This window comes from Mycteria americana, chromosome Z (assembly GCF_035582795.1).
Source record: "Mycteria americana isolate JAX WOST 10 ecotype Jacksonville Zoo and Gardens chromosome Z, USCA_MyAme_1.0, whole genome shotgun sequence".
NCBI lineage: Eukaryota > Metazoa > Chordata > Aves > Ciconiiformes > Ciconiidae > Mycteria > Mycteria americana.
The window spans coordinates 76,662,059-76,677,709 of NC_134396.1; the positions used below are offsets into that span (position 1 = coordinate 76,662,059).

The window sequence follows — 15,651 nt, forward strand, 5'->3', positions numbered from 1 at the left end:
ATCTCGCTGGGTTTGCAAAGCAAGCTGTGACTTTTCAGTTTCTAGCTAGTCCTTTGACACAAAAAGAAAGGAAGAAAGGCCTCGTTTTCCTGCGTCTTTTTCTTAAAATAGTTTCTTCACAAACTGGGGAAGAGTAATACTCCCCGCTACATACCTACCATCCAACTCTAGCATCTCTAGGGGAGTACATGCTTTTGGGGGTCTGATTGAGTTTAAATTCTGCTCTAATCTGAGAACAAGCCGGACCTATGAACTCTGTGAAACTCCATCGTGTAAACAGCCATACCCTTCCCAGTATGCTATTTGGTAAGCTGGTATCCTGGTTACATTTCAGCTCTCATTCCTAAAAAGGATCTGCCCTTACATAGTTTGGTTTTGCATCAGCAGCAGAACAAGGCTCTTGTAAACCCGAAGTAGCCTACTTCAGTCTCTGGTTTACCACATTCCTGATAAGAACCTCCGTAACGAAAAATATCTCCTCTCACTTTGAACAAAGCATGCACAAAGCATGCACATATATGACGTTGAAGAATATACATAGTGTAATATCGTATTAGACCAGTATCTGATCTTTTTATAGTGACCAGTATGAGATTCTTTAAGAAACCCCATACTGAATAATTGCAGTATAGCCTCCAGGAAGACAAATATCTTTCTAACCCCAACAGTCAGTGTTCACCTTAAAATCTGAACCCGGGATGATCATATTTCTATAATATGATTTTAAACATTTTCAGAAATGTATTTTTTCCCTTTTTGAAATTTGTACCCTCTTCAGCCTTAAGAAATATTTTGAGTGAATTCCAACGTTAATGATGCTACATAAGAAGTATTGTTTTGTTTCTCCATTCAAAATATTTTATTTACTTCAAGGTTATTACCTTGTTCTTCCGCCCCCAAATGGTAAATACAGCAGTCTGATTTGTCTTCTCTATTACACTCATGTTTCCTTTCTAAAACAAACAGCTTTAGAGAAGATAAGAAAAAAAAAAAACACCAAATAACTTGCTTATGCAATTGCTGTTTTTCCCAAGACTTTCAAGCAGCTTTTAGTTATTAGGACCATGATTCAATGAAAAGGTTAAATATAGGTATAAATTTAAATCAGTAAGTACAGCTTAATCATCTTCAGTACACTTATAAACAAGTATTTTAATGATTCAGACCTAATCTTCTTGTCTTTATTATTGTATCTCTGTACGCTGATGGATTTTTACTCTTGTCATACTCTGACAGTAATTGCCAGTCTCTCAAGAGCTTGGGTCATACAGATGCAAGAGCAGGACTCATCTAGTAGATGTCAATGAATGCATGTTCACTCCATGACCCAAACACCAAAACCAGGTGTAGGAACGACCACAGTGCAGAAATACCCACTTTTCACCTGGATGCAGTAGGGCTGGGTTCACGCAGCGCTGCACCCGAGTTTGGCCCCCACCAGGACTTCTTCCAGACCTCTGCAGGAGAGCCTGCCTAGTCCTGCAGGTTCTTCTGCTCAGGTTCTCTGAACCAAGCTCCTTACTCAAGATTGCAGCCTGACTTCCCACAGCAAAGCAGCATCCCACCCCTGCCCCCTTTTCCGTACTTCTTTTCTACTTGGGGGATGGTGGAAGGAAGGGTGCTATGGAAAAACTTTGTAAAAAATGATGCAGTATCTCCAAAAATGTAAATGACCCTTATCTTGTCTTTTGCTGAACAAGCCCAAGCCTGGAATGTCAGCTGAGGCAGACATAAGAGATGCACTATACAACTGATAGAAACCCCTGAAAATATTTTTTAGTATGAAAATGCAAATCACTGCCTCTCCCAGCATAGGCTGTTTGGGGCTTTTTGAGCCAAATGTCATTCCTTTGCAACTCACTTGAACTGTGTGTAGTTACAGATCTAGTTCTCCCTAAAATGAATAGCTTCCCTAGTTATTTGTAAGTGACATTGCTGTAAGACCATGCCTGAAATTAGTCTGTCTTGAAATCACCATGCCTAAATACACTGATGTGCAGTTCTCAACACATTTAAAGCCTAGACGCCCTAAATCCTAACAGGACCCATGTATTTTTTAGGATTCGCTCTACAGCTCACAGAGAGGAGCTGAAAATGCACTGAAGTTTATAGTTACAACTGGTACTCTATGAAGAAGTGGTCTGAAAAAATACACATTTCATAAAAACTAGTGCAGGTTTATGTATCTTCACACTAATCAACTCAAACCTCCTCCCAAAAAAGCCCCAAAACCCCCAAAAACCAACAAGGAAGCAACAAGCTAACAGAACTCCTGTGACAAAAGGATGGGGAAGGTGGCCTCCTGAGGTCTCTTCCAGGCATGTTTTGGAAGTTTCCATGGGCCAAAGTCTAGTATTCTCTCACAGTAGAAGAAAAACACAATACACCAGCTTGTGCCAAATGTGGGTTTAAAGAATATTTAGTCAGCGTCTTTTCTCATGTTGAAATTACAATCCTATTAAAACAGCTGGAATTATAGTTTAACAGGGAAATTGTATCATTAAAAATCCATCCTTCATGAAGAAGTCCTTGGAAATACCAGACTGTAACAGCCAGACCACGAATCCAGCCCAAGCCAGGCCTTGATTTATGCTCTTGTGATTTCAAGGCAACCTCTCAATAGCTATTGTACCATTTACTGAGACAAATAAAGTGACAGTGGATTATGAAAAAGCTTATCTGGAGGGTACAAAACTACGTCAGATAATGTTATAATCTGTGGATTCAGAATTGTAGACTAGTAAGAGGAAACTTGCCACATCGTTGTGGGGTAGGGAAGCATGTCAATAATCAGAATAAAGCAGAGCCGGACATGTTATCACCATTTCTGTGTCGGGATTTCATTCTCACTGATTCTTTTTTTGTTTGTTTCACTGTTTCAGGTGCAGGTATCAGCGTCAGTGATAATGAATCTTGTCATGGCAGCCAGGATGGTGGCAGCATGGCTAACTCCCAGATCGTAGAGCTTAGAAGAATACCTATAGCAGACACTCATCTCTAACTCCACGGCTTGCTTGGGTTTTTTGTTGGTTTTTTTGTAATTCAAGCCTCAGTATTTTTATATTTTTACTTCCTTTTGCACTAAAACACTATATGAAACTGTGTAGTAGAATGCTGTGAGCTTTACTGAACATTTAACAAGGAATGTTTGCTTGAGGTTTTGTATATCAGAAAATAAACTGTAAATTTTTTACAGTGACTGAGCATCAATAGATACTATGGCAATTGGCCTAGATTTGTATCTTGTAGCTAGATGACATATTTCACAAACTGTAGCTTTTTTAATTAACCTGTACGTGTAACACTGATTAATAAAAGCAATAGAGTCCGTTTGATACAAACCAACCTGTTGTTTCTGCTCGCTGCTTATGGAGCCGGAAGGTGATGCAGACACCTTGTTGGACAGGAAAGCTTTTTAATTACACAGTTGTTCTAAGTTTCCTAAGCTGTACTCTTCCTCACTGGTTTTTGAGTACCCAAATCTGTGAACTTTACAGATTCAGAGAAAGACACAGTCTTGAGCCAGAGAGCTTGAAATTTAAATTGTGACATGACAAAATATGCAATGATCTGAATCAAACAGAGGGAAGGGGAGATGAAGGACAAGAGTGAAACCACTGGCAGCTGCGTGCTGTCGACTGCATTACCTTGCTGGTTTCATAATATTAAACTCTCTCACTCTTCTCACAGTCAGAAATAATGGGGAATTCCTAAGAGTTTAATTTTCTGTTAATCTCTGTGGGTGCTACACAGATATCCCTAGTCTGATTGAAGGGTTCAAGTATTGCATTACAAATGGAGTTAGATCAGTAATCTGGGGTCATAAACAAGCAAGAAAAGTTCCTTCCTCGGAAAAAAGAAAATAGAGAGGAAGTATTTCAGAACTGAGAGGGGGAGGCAGGCTGATCTTGTAGGAATCATTAACTCTGCTTCTGCACAGACACTCTGGAAGAAAAACACATTAGAGCAGGAGTCCAAGGGAATTTTCCTCTGAATGTTTCAGACCATAGTATAGAAATACAGTAAATGAGAATGCAAGCCTTTCATACCTTCTTCAGGAACTTCCCTAAAGGCTTAATGCTGGGCAAGCTCTGAGCAACAACCTCTCCTTTTAAAAGAAAACTTTTCTTATGGAAATCTTCCCATGAATTTTGCTATAGTGATATACAGACTTTACTGTATCTAATTGCTTGTTGAGCTAAAAAAAACCCAAACAAAAACAAAAACCAAAACCCAAACAAACCCCACTTCTGTGTCCCAGTTCTGTAATAGCTGGTAGGATTGCACAGCTTACAGTCATCACTCATAGCCAAAGCAGACATAATCTTTAATGTCTAATGCAAAAGCATTCACAGACACGGGAAACTATTTCTAGTCAGCAAAGCCCTTAAACAAGTGCTTTTTAAGTACACATATGAATTTATGGGAAATGCGAGTATGTCTATATTTAATTAGTACGTGTTCTGCTGCATTGAGTCTTAAATTTCTGACTCCCAGGAATTCTGTTGACTCTGTTTATGCTGGTCACGCTACGGAGCAAACAGGGCCAAGTCTTTGTGGTCAATGGCAAAGCTTACTGAGGGGGGGTGAGGGTGGGGGGGGAAATGAGCCTTGCTTCACTATGGGCAAGGCACAGAAGCACAGGGCAGCCAGGGAGACCCATGCCCTCGTGCAGAAGGGGCAGCCTTTAAAATTGGGTGCAGTGCATCTGAAGCGTAGTGGGCAACGTTATACAAGAGTGAACCATCTAAGCATATTTTGTAATTCACTTTTCTGCCCATGCCTACACCTGCTGAAAAGGGACTCTCTGGGCACTTGAATGGCCTGCAAGTATCATCGAAATAAGTCTCTCAGTCTGCAGTTAAAATTACTTTTAGACACTTTGCGATATAGTACTTTTTTATTTTCTACACAGCAAGCTTGGCTCTTGAAGAGCTTTTTATTTACTTCATTTGTCCTGAATCAACGGAGGTGAGCATTGTCCATTGCTGATACTTCTCATCTACCCACTGAAGCCCTAGTGTGAAGCCTGGCCCCGCAGAACGATTGCAACACATGCTCTGTTGCGAGAGAGTCAGGGCTGTAACAGATGTTTCATTACTCGCGGTACATGCTACTGCATGCTGTGAGAAAGCTTATAAAAGAAGGATGTTTGTTTGATTTTTGACTCACCACCATAAATGCTAATACTTTGTGTCACTTCAACTTGTTGCACAACTGGCCTGGTTAGGGATTTACTGTAAATGCATCAGCATTTTCAGAGCAGATCAGTAGGATGACGTCTGCTGCCAGCATTTGTTGAATTTTGAATCTCTAGGTGGTGCTCACATGGTTTAAGATCATGAGATGAATTTTGCCATTGTTCTAGTACCTTTTTTTTTTAAAAAGAAAATATTCTGTCTGTAGGAAATTCAGTGTTTTAGTAGCATGGGTCTCTCTCAGCTCCTTTTTGCTGTTCCGTGAGCAGGCGGGGATTGCGACGGGAGCGGGGCAGCTGTGTGCTCTGACTCAGATGTGCCCGACAGCCACACCTGGACAGGAGGAGTACCTTTCCAGTTGGCTTGACTTAACCTAACCAGATTGAGTGCCTCCTGCGGCTGCCTGATCTCAGGCGTTATTTAAAATTTGATAGAGAGTATAAATATTTCTTTGTTTCTATGAGACGAATGAATCCACAGCTAGACAGCTTTCAAACCAAGTGTTACCACAGGACCTGCCATGCTAAGATGACTAACTCGTTCAGCCCTTTGCTTTGTTCCTGTATAGTGAAGAACACCAGGACACGTGCTGCCTTTGCTTTTTTCCCTATAAAAGGAGCCATCATTTCTCCACAAGAGGCCATTCTCCATGTTTTCAGGGGTAGAAGGAGCTGCGGTTAATATGGATGTAACATTTCGTAGTTCACTGGGTGAAGGAGACCCCTTTTCCAGACAAGCTTTACCTAAAGCTACTTAAATATATATGTAGATCAGATGAATGAATTGATGTGTTTCAGGAGTTTATCACCAGTCATATGCCAACATAAGTAAATTCACTTTTTTAAAAGATGTCTGAATATATTTCACATTCAAGTGCATAAGTGATGAAAAATGCTAAGTTCAACAGACATCTTTTAGGTGATGTTTCAAGGGAAGCCACTGTGGAAGATTCTGATTTCACTTTTCTTGGTACCTATCCAAAATAAGTCAACTCGTGTCAGGGAGTTGAACACAAATATTCAGATTTTTTTTTTCTTTAGCACCTGGTTGAGAGCCCCAATACATCCATATTCTGTCTCTACCATGCAAATGCTTCGTACTCCAATATCCTACATCCGAAGTCATTATCCTGCCGAGAATTGCACAGTGAGAGCTTTGATCTGCAAAGGATTAAATTGTATTGAGAGCTTTACAGCAATAAAGTGCCTATGTGCTCAACATAAAATTATGTTAAATTGACTGATCATGCAGAGGTTTGACTAGAAAATTGCTTAAGTTCAAGCAAATCCTGCCTTCAGATACATTTCACTACATCTCAGCCTATACTGTGGACCTCAAGTTACTACAGTAGGTATTGAAGATTCTGCTTCACCAGCACTGGTGTAAACCAGTAAGAAATCAGAATGTGTGCCCAGTTTGCTGGCAGCAGAATTTGCTCCTGTGTTACTTCTACTGGCAGTAACATGTAGTGAAAATAGCACATGCAAGTTTGGGCTCATCTGCTCAATTCAATATGTTATTCTGTTAATGTTCACAGAAAAAAATAAAAAATAATTTCCATTTTTCATTTCATGGTTCAAAATCATCTTCTGTGCAATAAATACATCGAAATAATTACCATGTAATACTCTTGTATGCAATAAATACATGGACATAATTACAATGTAATACTCAAGCATTATTGAATGAAATACCTGGAACTAATGATGTGCTGAAACTGAGAAGACAGTTGTGTAAACTGGCCTAAATGGTAGCCCAGAAACCCTAAGAATGGTTTTGTTTGCGTGGCTGAGTTTTAACCAAGTCAAAGTTGTGTCCATGGTAGAGACAGCATTGTCACAAATACACAAGATTTGGAGAAAATTATAAATACCTTTTTTTGCTGTTACTGCATTTCAACATTTTTTGCTTTCCGTGTAAATCCAAAGACTAATGTGGCATCTGCTTGGTCCTGCTCAGCATCCCCAGGAAGGTGAATGCTTCTCGTGGTGGTTTTACTCACAGGATTATTTTGCCAATGGCTACAGACTGCCAGAAGGACTTTCCTGGATATCCAGAAAAGAGAAATGTATTCTGGGAGCTGTGAGCACAGAGCTTGAGAGCACAGATTTAATAACCCTGATGCTACTCCCTGGCTAATACGTACAGCTTGGAGATGGTCCCAGGAACGTCTCATAACAATGGCTGGTGTCAAAGTGCAGGGAAGGGTTTTTACTGAAGCTGTCAGGATTTTCCCCAACTCAGCAGGTAAGCTTTGAAAGCGGTGTGGTCACTCCGGTGCTGTAGTACCACTGATCTGGGCACACAGTGATTTTATCCAGAGGTGCTCTAACTTCCAAAAGCTGTCCTCTTCTGTGTGGCTCTACTCTTCATGCAGAGCAAATAGCAGCATCTGGCCTATCTTTTGATGGTTCAAAGTACGTGTGAAACACAAGTACGTGTCACCATGTACACACAGACAGAAAATAATTACAGGACATAAGAATTTAATATCATGAAAATAAATTCAATCTGGAAGCTAAAACACTGCGGTCCAAGTTATGAAACAGGTTTCCCTGGAAACTTTGTGGCTCCTGCTTTGCAATTCCTGAACTTAAGTTAAGCGTGTGATTTCCCAGTTTCCTAACTGGAAAGAGTCACGCATCCAGGCACAGCATATACAGTTGCCAACAGGGGTGCAAGAAAAGGGGTTGCCTGAAATCTCCCTTTGCTCTCAGCCTCCCGCAGTGCACAAGCATGTGGTGCACCACCTGCAGCCCCTCTATGCAGGACCCATCGCCATGCTGCTGCCTCGGGTCTGTCTGTTCCCCATGGTGGGGAAGCAGAAAAGTAAATACAAAGATTTTCCCATCTGGCAAGGACCAGACAGATTTCTGCTGTACGTGCACGCAGGACCATATTTCTTTTTGCTTTGGGAGAACCACGTGTCCTGGAGATTGGAGCAGGGAAAGAGGAAAAGAACAGACAAACAAACAGTGACCTTGCTCGAAATCCTTGTTGAGTCCTGATAAGGGAGATGATAGCAAGCTGTTCCTCACCAAGTGCGTGCATGTGGTCTTTCCTACAGCATGATAACATGGTCAGCCCTGCTGCCTCTGCTGCAGCACACAGGCAGTATCTGCACTAGCAACCCAAGCAGAGCTTGTTCTCTGGTGCTTCAGCCCCACAATGAGCCCTGTTTGCATCTGTTCTCCGTGCCACGGATATTGTTTGCAATGCTCCTTGCAGCAGGAATCTAAAAATACTCCACCAACCAACCTTCTGCTGCTGAAGGAATGACCCTTCTCCCTGATCTCCTGCTTGTCCAGCAATTCAGTTGCTGCTGTGGACCCACATTCCATCCCAAAGAGACTCTTTATTCACTTATTCCTTCTAATAGCATTTGCCTCAATAGCAAACGGGCTTGTGCTCCCTCTTCCTCAGCCAGGCCTTTCCAAGGACATAATGCCAAATATGAATCTTCTGGTTTTCTGTCTTGTAAGAAGGAACTGGTTTCCTTCTTAATTCTTCATTGTTCTGCAATTACCACGTTTTGTACCTTCTGCTGGATAAGGTCCTGAGGAGTCAAGTCCTACTCCAGCAAAAAACCACTTGAGACCATCCTCGGAGTTGAGCATATGCCTACTTTGGCTATTCAGATGGCAAAATACATAGTTCACTGGTTGATGTGCCTCCACCCATGTGAATCCTGTATCCAGCTATTGTCTTTCATACATTTAATAAAGCTGCTCTAGCTATTTTAACTTGGACGTTCTGCAAGTTTTGGGACATGCATGCTCCCTTGTGGTATCTCTTGATTTTTCTGTCCCAGCGAATGCTGAAACCTTGCCTGTGCTGAGGCACAGCCATGTGCAGGCAGTGGAAACTCTCCACTCCGATCATTAGACTAGTCTCAAGGTTTAAGAGGTGAGTTTGAACTTGGTGAGGCCTGAAACACTGCTCTCGTTTGTGAGCAGTGCTCTGATTAGCTGTCTACTGTATAAAAGGTGAGGTGTCTACAGCTTCTGCCATCCCTTATGTGTGCTCTGGGCAGTTCCTTGGTAGGGTGAGAGTAGGTACAGGACAAAAATACAGCTGTAGAGCACAAGCAAAGAGGAGAAACTGCTGAGAGTTTCCTTGCCTTCATTTTTTCATGCTTTCCATCACCCAGTTGCTTCCCACTATTTCCATACGCATGATGCTCTGCCTTCTGACGAGCACTGCATGCCTGTTCAGAGCACCTAAGGCAAGCCCTGCGATTCTCCTCCAAGGACCATGTGCCTTTGGCTTTTAGGTTCCTCCATCCTGAGAGCCAGATTTAATAAGGATTATGTTACTTTACAGCACTGAGGGCCTTTTCAGGGTTAAGAGTATATTATTTCCTTGTATTCAGTGCTGGCAGAAGACCTCTCTTGCACATTAGACGACCTCTAATCCTGGTCCTCAGTGGACTAAGGCTGACCTACGGCAGTGGTGTGGACCATTGCTGTTTGACCAGCTGGGAAACAGTCTGTCCACCTTAAAAATCATGCTCTGCTGTGGAGTGCAGAGCAAGAACCAGCAGGGCAAGTGCCAGGCAGTTACTAGCAAGCCTTCTGACTTGCAAATGGAATGGCTCATTACAAACATTGGGAGATTAATATTAAAGATAATCCCCTGAGCATGGAAAAGAATCTCACATAGCCTCAGGAGATGGACAGCTAAATCCTTGGAGCCAGTATACACAGTTATGCCATCCGACCCCGGGGACACAGACCTTGTTTTTGAAAGCAGCATGCTCTAGAGGGGAAAGTAAATGGAAAAACAATATCATCTTGCTTTCCTAACCCAGAAAAGGAGCCTTGAATGTTCATGAAAACAATCTTTTATTGCAAAGGAAACAGAAGTTGAGATTTTTCTGCTCCTCATAAAACTGAGGCTAACATGATTAAAAAATGTCATAGCTTTCTGAAACTGTGTGAATTAGCAAAGTGAGTGTGCATTTCTATTCGTGTCTTCTCTGGTTATATTCAAATACTCTCGGAAATACTGTTAGAATTACTCTTTTTTTTTGCAGAAGTACTAGCCAACAAGAGGCAGTGTTTTACATATCACATGAAGTAAGTTAACATCTAGATCATAAAACACAAAGCTAGTGCCTGTAGACCACAAGTGTTCAGAATTCATTAGTTCTAATTGAACTGCTTGTTACTTATTTTAATCTGATATCTACTTTAGAAGGAAAATTGTTGTGTTGAAACTAATTAAAGCCCTTTTTTTTTGTCTTACATGAGTTTCATATTAGTGGTGGCAATACATATTTTGCTCAAAATTAGGTCCATTATTTCTAGTTTTCCTGGGGGAGAGGGAAATAAAGGCATGCTTAATTCCTTGTACTGGAGAGAGAGTTTCTGTATTGTGAATAGCTCCATATTTTATGAATTAGTCTTAAACTTAAATAAATAAATAAGACTTTAAAGAAATAATACTTCTTGGATTGGGAGGGAGGTGTGAAAGTGAGATGTTTGCATGTCTACATTTCTATAGAAAGAATACAGAGAGCAGGAAAGGATGGGGGATGTTTAATCCCATTAAGTGTGAAGAAGAAGAAGAAGAAGAAGAGTGTCTTCCTGGTAAGACCCGTTCTAGGCCAAAACTGAAAACACGAAAAGCAAATCAGTGACAGTGGGTGTCATTGTCTCAGCTTGATTATTAGCAACTGCGGGATTTTGCCTGGGCTGACTGTTTTCATTTGTACTGGCAGGGTACAGTCGGCAGTGACCGCTCTGCTGCTTCTCAAGGTCAGATCCTGATCCACCGGCTCTCAGACAATAACATCAGATTTCACTGGCTAGAATTTATATTTTGTATTTACAGGCATGGAAATCTGGTCTTAACTGACTTGTGCTATGGACATAAATGCTATTTTTGGTTTGCAGGTGGAGAAACCAAATCTCCAGATCTCCTATAAAAACCTGGAATACAGCGTTAGTCAATTCAGTGTGAGGCAGGGCTGCGCGTGAGCCCAGCAAAGACAGCGGAATGTAATGACTGACACACCAGCTTGAGAAAGACTTTACCTGACCGTGGCTGCCCACTTATATCGATATGTGAGCTCGCGCTCAGCCGTCCGCCTGCGATCCGGCGTATTGGCACACACGTGGTCTCCGCCGCGACACCTGGAAGCTGTCCCTGCTGCGGAGGAGCGCAGAGGATGCCTCCGCTCCGAGGGGGCTGATGGGCAGAGGTGCCACCTGCACGGGCAGGGCGGATGCAGGCGGCAGACCCGGCTCACCGGCAGCCCTCGAGCCGTGGCACACCGGCTTTGTGCTCCTGCCTGCCCACCTGCCGTCCTGTGCAACCTCCCAGCGCCAATGCACTTAACCAACGCTCGCCTGCCCCTGGCTTTCCACTACAGAACCTGGAGCCTATCCGAAACCATCGCTGTTACTTCTGGCTAGGACTTTATTGAAGTGAAGTGTAATATCCACTCCCCACAGACACTAGACATGCACACAGCAGGAGTGCCCCTCCGGGAGGTATTTGCATACAGCAGAGACAAAATAGTTGTTGCTTCTGTCACCTGCTTTGCCCAGAGTCTCGCTTCCCCCTTCTCCTGCAGCCACAGTGACAGCCTTGGGTGATGCCCAGATGATGACTTGGATCTTCCACCTCTCCCAGTCCTCAGGGGTATTTATCTTAGCTTTAGGATCACGCTGTAGGGATGATCTTCTTCCAGAGGACTATTGCTGGCCTCCAGATTGCAGGTCTAGGTGGGACAGAGATAAAACATTGCAGTGCCTGTGCTTCGGGTGTCTTGAGGGTGGAGATCTTGAAGAAGAACTAGTTGCACCTGATCAAACCGCCTTTTATGTCTTCAGTTTGTGCAGTCTCATGGATCACGCAAGTTCCAGCTATGTTCTGGAAGAAAAGCGGTTCATTGTCTGGACCCCCAGGGCAAGCATATGACTAGCATGTTAGGAAGGAGCTTTGGAAACTGGTCTGGCACAGTGAGAGAGGGAGAGGACATGGGAAACTCCAGGTCTGGGCTCTTGAGGCCCAACAGGCAAGGAACAAAGAGTAGGCTAGCTTGCTGGTGTCCTGGGATCTTTCCAGATCTCAGCTTTAGCCAGTACCGAGGCTACCAGGACCCCTCCCTGAATTGCACGATGTGGACTACCTGGGCCCATGGCAGCCCATCCCACAGCCCAGGATCAGCAGAATATAACCTGGCTTCATTGTAAACGGAACCTGGAGAGTACGTGGGTGTGAAGCTACCATATCTTTGCTCAACCACGTTACATATTTAACAGAGGTAGTTTAAAGTCTTGCGATACAAGGCTCATCCCTGGCTGTTAGGCCAATTTTTCCCTGAGGCCATAAAAATAGCTCTATTTGATTCTGAGAGGTTGTTTCAGGCTTGTTTTTGTTTCTGGATTGATCTTTAACTGTGTTCCAGGGACGCCTGCGAGGGCTAGAGCGAGCCATGCTTCTGCTTGTGTTTCAGGCTGTCAAGTTTGGGGCAGAAAGTCAGCGACCACAGTTTCCTGCTTTACTTTTTTCCCTTCCTCTGGTTTTCTACAAGACAGCCTGCTAAGGTTGTCCCCTGTGACAACACTTCCTTTTCAGTGCTCACCTGCTTTTTGCTGAAGGGCTATCAAGAAGATACGTAGGCTTATTAAACTCTCTTTATCTCAACCCACGAGTTTTCTCACTTTTATTCTTCTCATCCCCTCCCCCATCCCACCGAGGGGGAGTGAGCGAGCGGCTGGGTGGGGCTCAGTGCCGGCTGGGGTCAAACCACGACATTATGGTACACGCTGGACAACTGGTATGTGCACAGCGCAAGCCAAAGATGGGCAGCATGTGTGTTGCAAGGGGCTCTGGTGGTGGATGGTGAGTTAGAACCTGCTCCTTCTCTGCTGTAGTTGCAGACTGTAGAAAGGACGCAACTGGTTTGAGCCCTCTAGCTCAGTGAATTCAGACTTAAGTTCTCAAAAACTTAATTTTAAGTTCCAAAAAACTTAAGTTTAGTTAGTTAAGAATTAAGTTCCAAAAAACTTAAGCTTTTGCCTTATTCAGGCAAGAGTTCCAAAGTATTGGTGTTGTCAGTTTGTATAAAAATCGTGAAAATTATTAATAATACAAAACAGCAGTTTACTGTGATGTTGCTTTGGTAAGTAATAAAAATTTGAAGGTTTTTCTATGCATCAAGAAGCTGGAAAGATACACCAAAGATACACATATTATTAATGTCTGATTAAATATCTCTTGCTCTTGATATGACTATAATTTTCACCATTCAATAAGGCAGTGCACTATCTTTACATATGACTAGTATACTCCGGAATGCCTGACCTTGATTAAAAACAAACATGCTTCTCAATGTTGAAGGAAGAGGAAAGGAAATGTTATACATAACATGGTAAGTTCCTTTTTTTTTTGTTTGTGGTTGTGTCTTTTTTCTTTTCTTTCATACGTAACTACATCATCGTTGAAGTAAGCACTGAACACTGCTGCATTTCATCCTACGCAAATACAGGGTCTTTAACATCATCTGAAGATCAAGGTTACATTTTTGCTTGGAGGTAATACAATAATATTTGTTTGGACTTCGTTATTGAATAGGAACAGAGAGGTTATGTATGCACATGCATTTGACTGAAAGTGAATGCTTTTTCCCATGGAAAGCAGCCTGAATATTCAATCATTAATTTGCAAAACAAACAACCCAGAAGAACTTGGCTTGCACCTTCCATATGTATCTAATGGGATTTAGTCAGAATTAACTGCGTATACAGGGGTGCCACGTGACACTTGGTTGCAGTTTCCATTTGGCTGCAGATTTTTCACTTTGAACCAGCATCCAGTGTGCAGGGAAGGTTCACGGTGCCACAGGGGTGTGATGATGATGCTGGGGAGCAAGACACCTTGACGGTCCCTTATGCTAACCTGTTGCATGACAGCATGACTCCTCCAGGCTTTCAGTAGGGTCCTGCTCTGCTCTCCTGCTCTTCTCTGCTCAAATGCTTCTCCTTAAGGATTTTATTGAGAGCAGATGCCTGCTGAAGATGAAGATGACCAACTTGCTTTGCCCAAGGAAAACCACTAAAAGCAACTAACAGTTGTTGAAATGGGACATAGCAGTCCTTCCAGGAATACGGAGGTCTTCACCACTTTTTTGTAATCTCAGTAATGTTTGGTATAAATTTGTGTAGAGTGTACCATGAATATGAGCATGTCATGAATAATAGGGGATATATGATTAAGGGTTTAAATTAATGTTAGTTTGAAGTGGGCAAATCAAAGTGATTGGGACCTCTTCCCCCACTCCCCCCAGCTAAAATATTAATAATGCCACATGATGAATTTTCATATTGAAAGAAACTATCCAACATCTGCTAAATCCACACTGAAATGAAAGTCATGAAACTTCCTACCTGCCTCAATTAGGCTTTCCAAGACACCCATCCCTCTAGTAATTAAGTGATTCCTTGTTTCTCAAACTGTACCGGCCACTGCCAAATAAAATACAACCATTTAATCATGTTAAATTAGAGCTATAATAATATTAGTCATTGCCTAATAGCCCTTTTTAAGCCACTAGGAAAGTAAAGTCTTGCCAAGAAGACTGTTACCCTTCCACAGTATAAATCAATAAATCATAATTGTACTGTGTACCTTGACCTCTTTTCTACCACAGTGTGGAAAACAAACAGCAGGAAGCCAGAGACTGGTTAAGTAATTTAAAACAATTTGTAAACTATAATTCAAGGGACTGGTTAGGCCTATTAATTAGTAAATCATTCATAATCTCAAAAGTGTGCAAATGCACTCAACTTCAGTAAAATATACTAAGTGGAGCAATCTGATAATGTTGCTGCTACCATCAGGGCTGTAAAAGACTATGTTATTTTCAACTGTTTCTGTTAATGTTTGAACATAAATTGATGAACACATGCTGGAAAGTAATTAATCAATTGCAACCATTCCACCAAAGCCAGACGTGTCATAAATTATGGCTAGCCAGAAGACCTTTATTTTTAACCACTAATTACTGATATTTTCATCAATATTCCCAAACTCATATTTCTACAGCCACTGCAGACACGCGTCAGGCTTTTTTCCCTCTTCTTTGCTCTAAATTAGCTGCTTTCTGGCAGTGCTTCTTCACTGCTTTACCTTCATTTTATTAACAGTCAGTGGTGGGAAATCGCCAGCTCCGGCCTCCTAAAGCTGCGTCTGTGCTGTGGGTATTTACAACAGGGCACAGCACATTCACCAGACTAACAGTCCTGTCTGGGTTAGAAAGGATTTAGAAAGGACTGGGATTTAGAAGGAATTTTTATGTGATCCTCAAAACACTGGCTGAACCCTTTGGGCTTCCTCCCGCTCTCCTGGAATGGCTTAAGTGCTGTTTCTTTGTAGGTGCCCTAAAGTGCTCACTGGGATAGCACAGGAGCTTGACATGTGTGTCATGCCAAAAAATAAAAGA

The 15,651-nt window shown here is 42.2% G+C and overlaps 1 protein-coding gene across 1 annotated transcript in view; it reads left to right on the forward strand.

Moving 5' to 3' along the window:
* Positions 1 to 3,336, forward strand: part of ADGRV1 (adhesion G protein-coupled receptor V1) — a 293,978-nt gene extending 290,642 nt beyond the window's left edge. Inside the window, exon 92 of the mRNA XM_075488638.1 lies at positions 2,883 to 3,336. Within this exon, the coding sequence (XP_075344753.1) occupies positions 2,883 to 3,001 (119 nt within the window). The 3' untranslated portion in view covers positions 3,002 to 3,336. The remainder of the gene's footprint in view (positions 1 to 2,882) is intronic.
* The last annotated feature ends 12,315 nt before the right edge of the window (positions 3,337 to 15,651 follow it).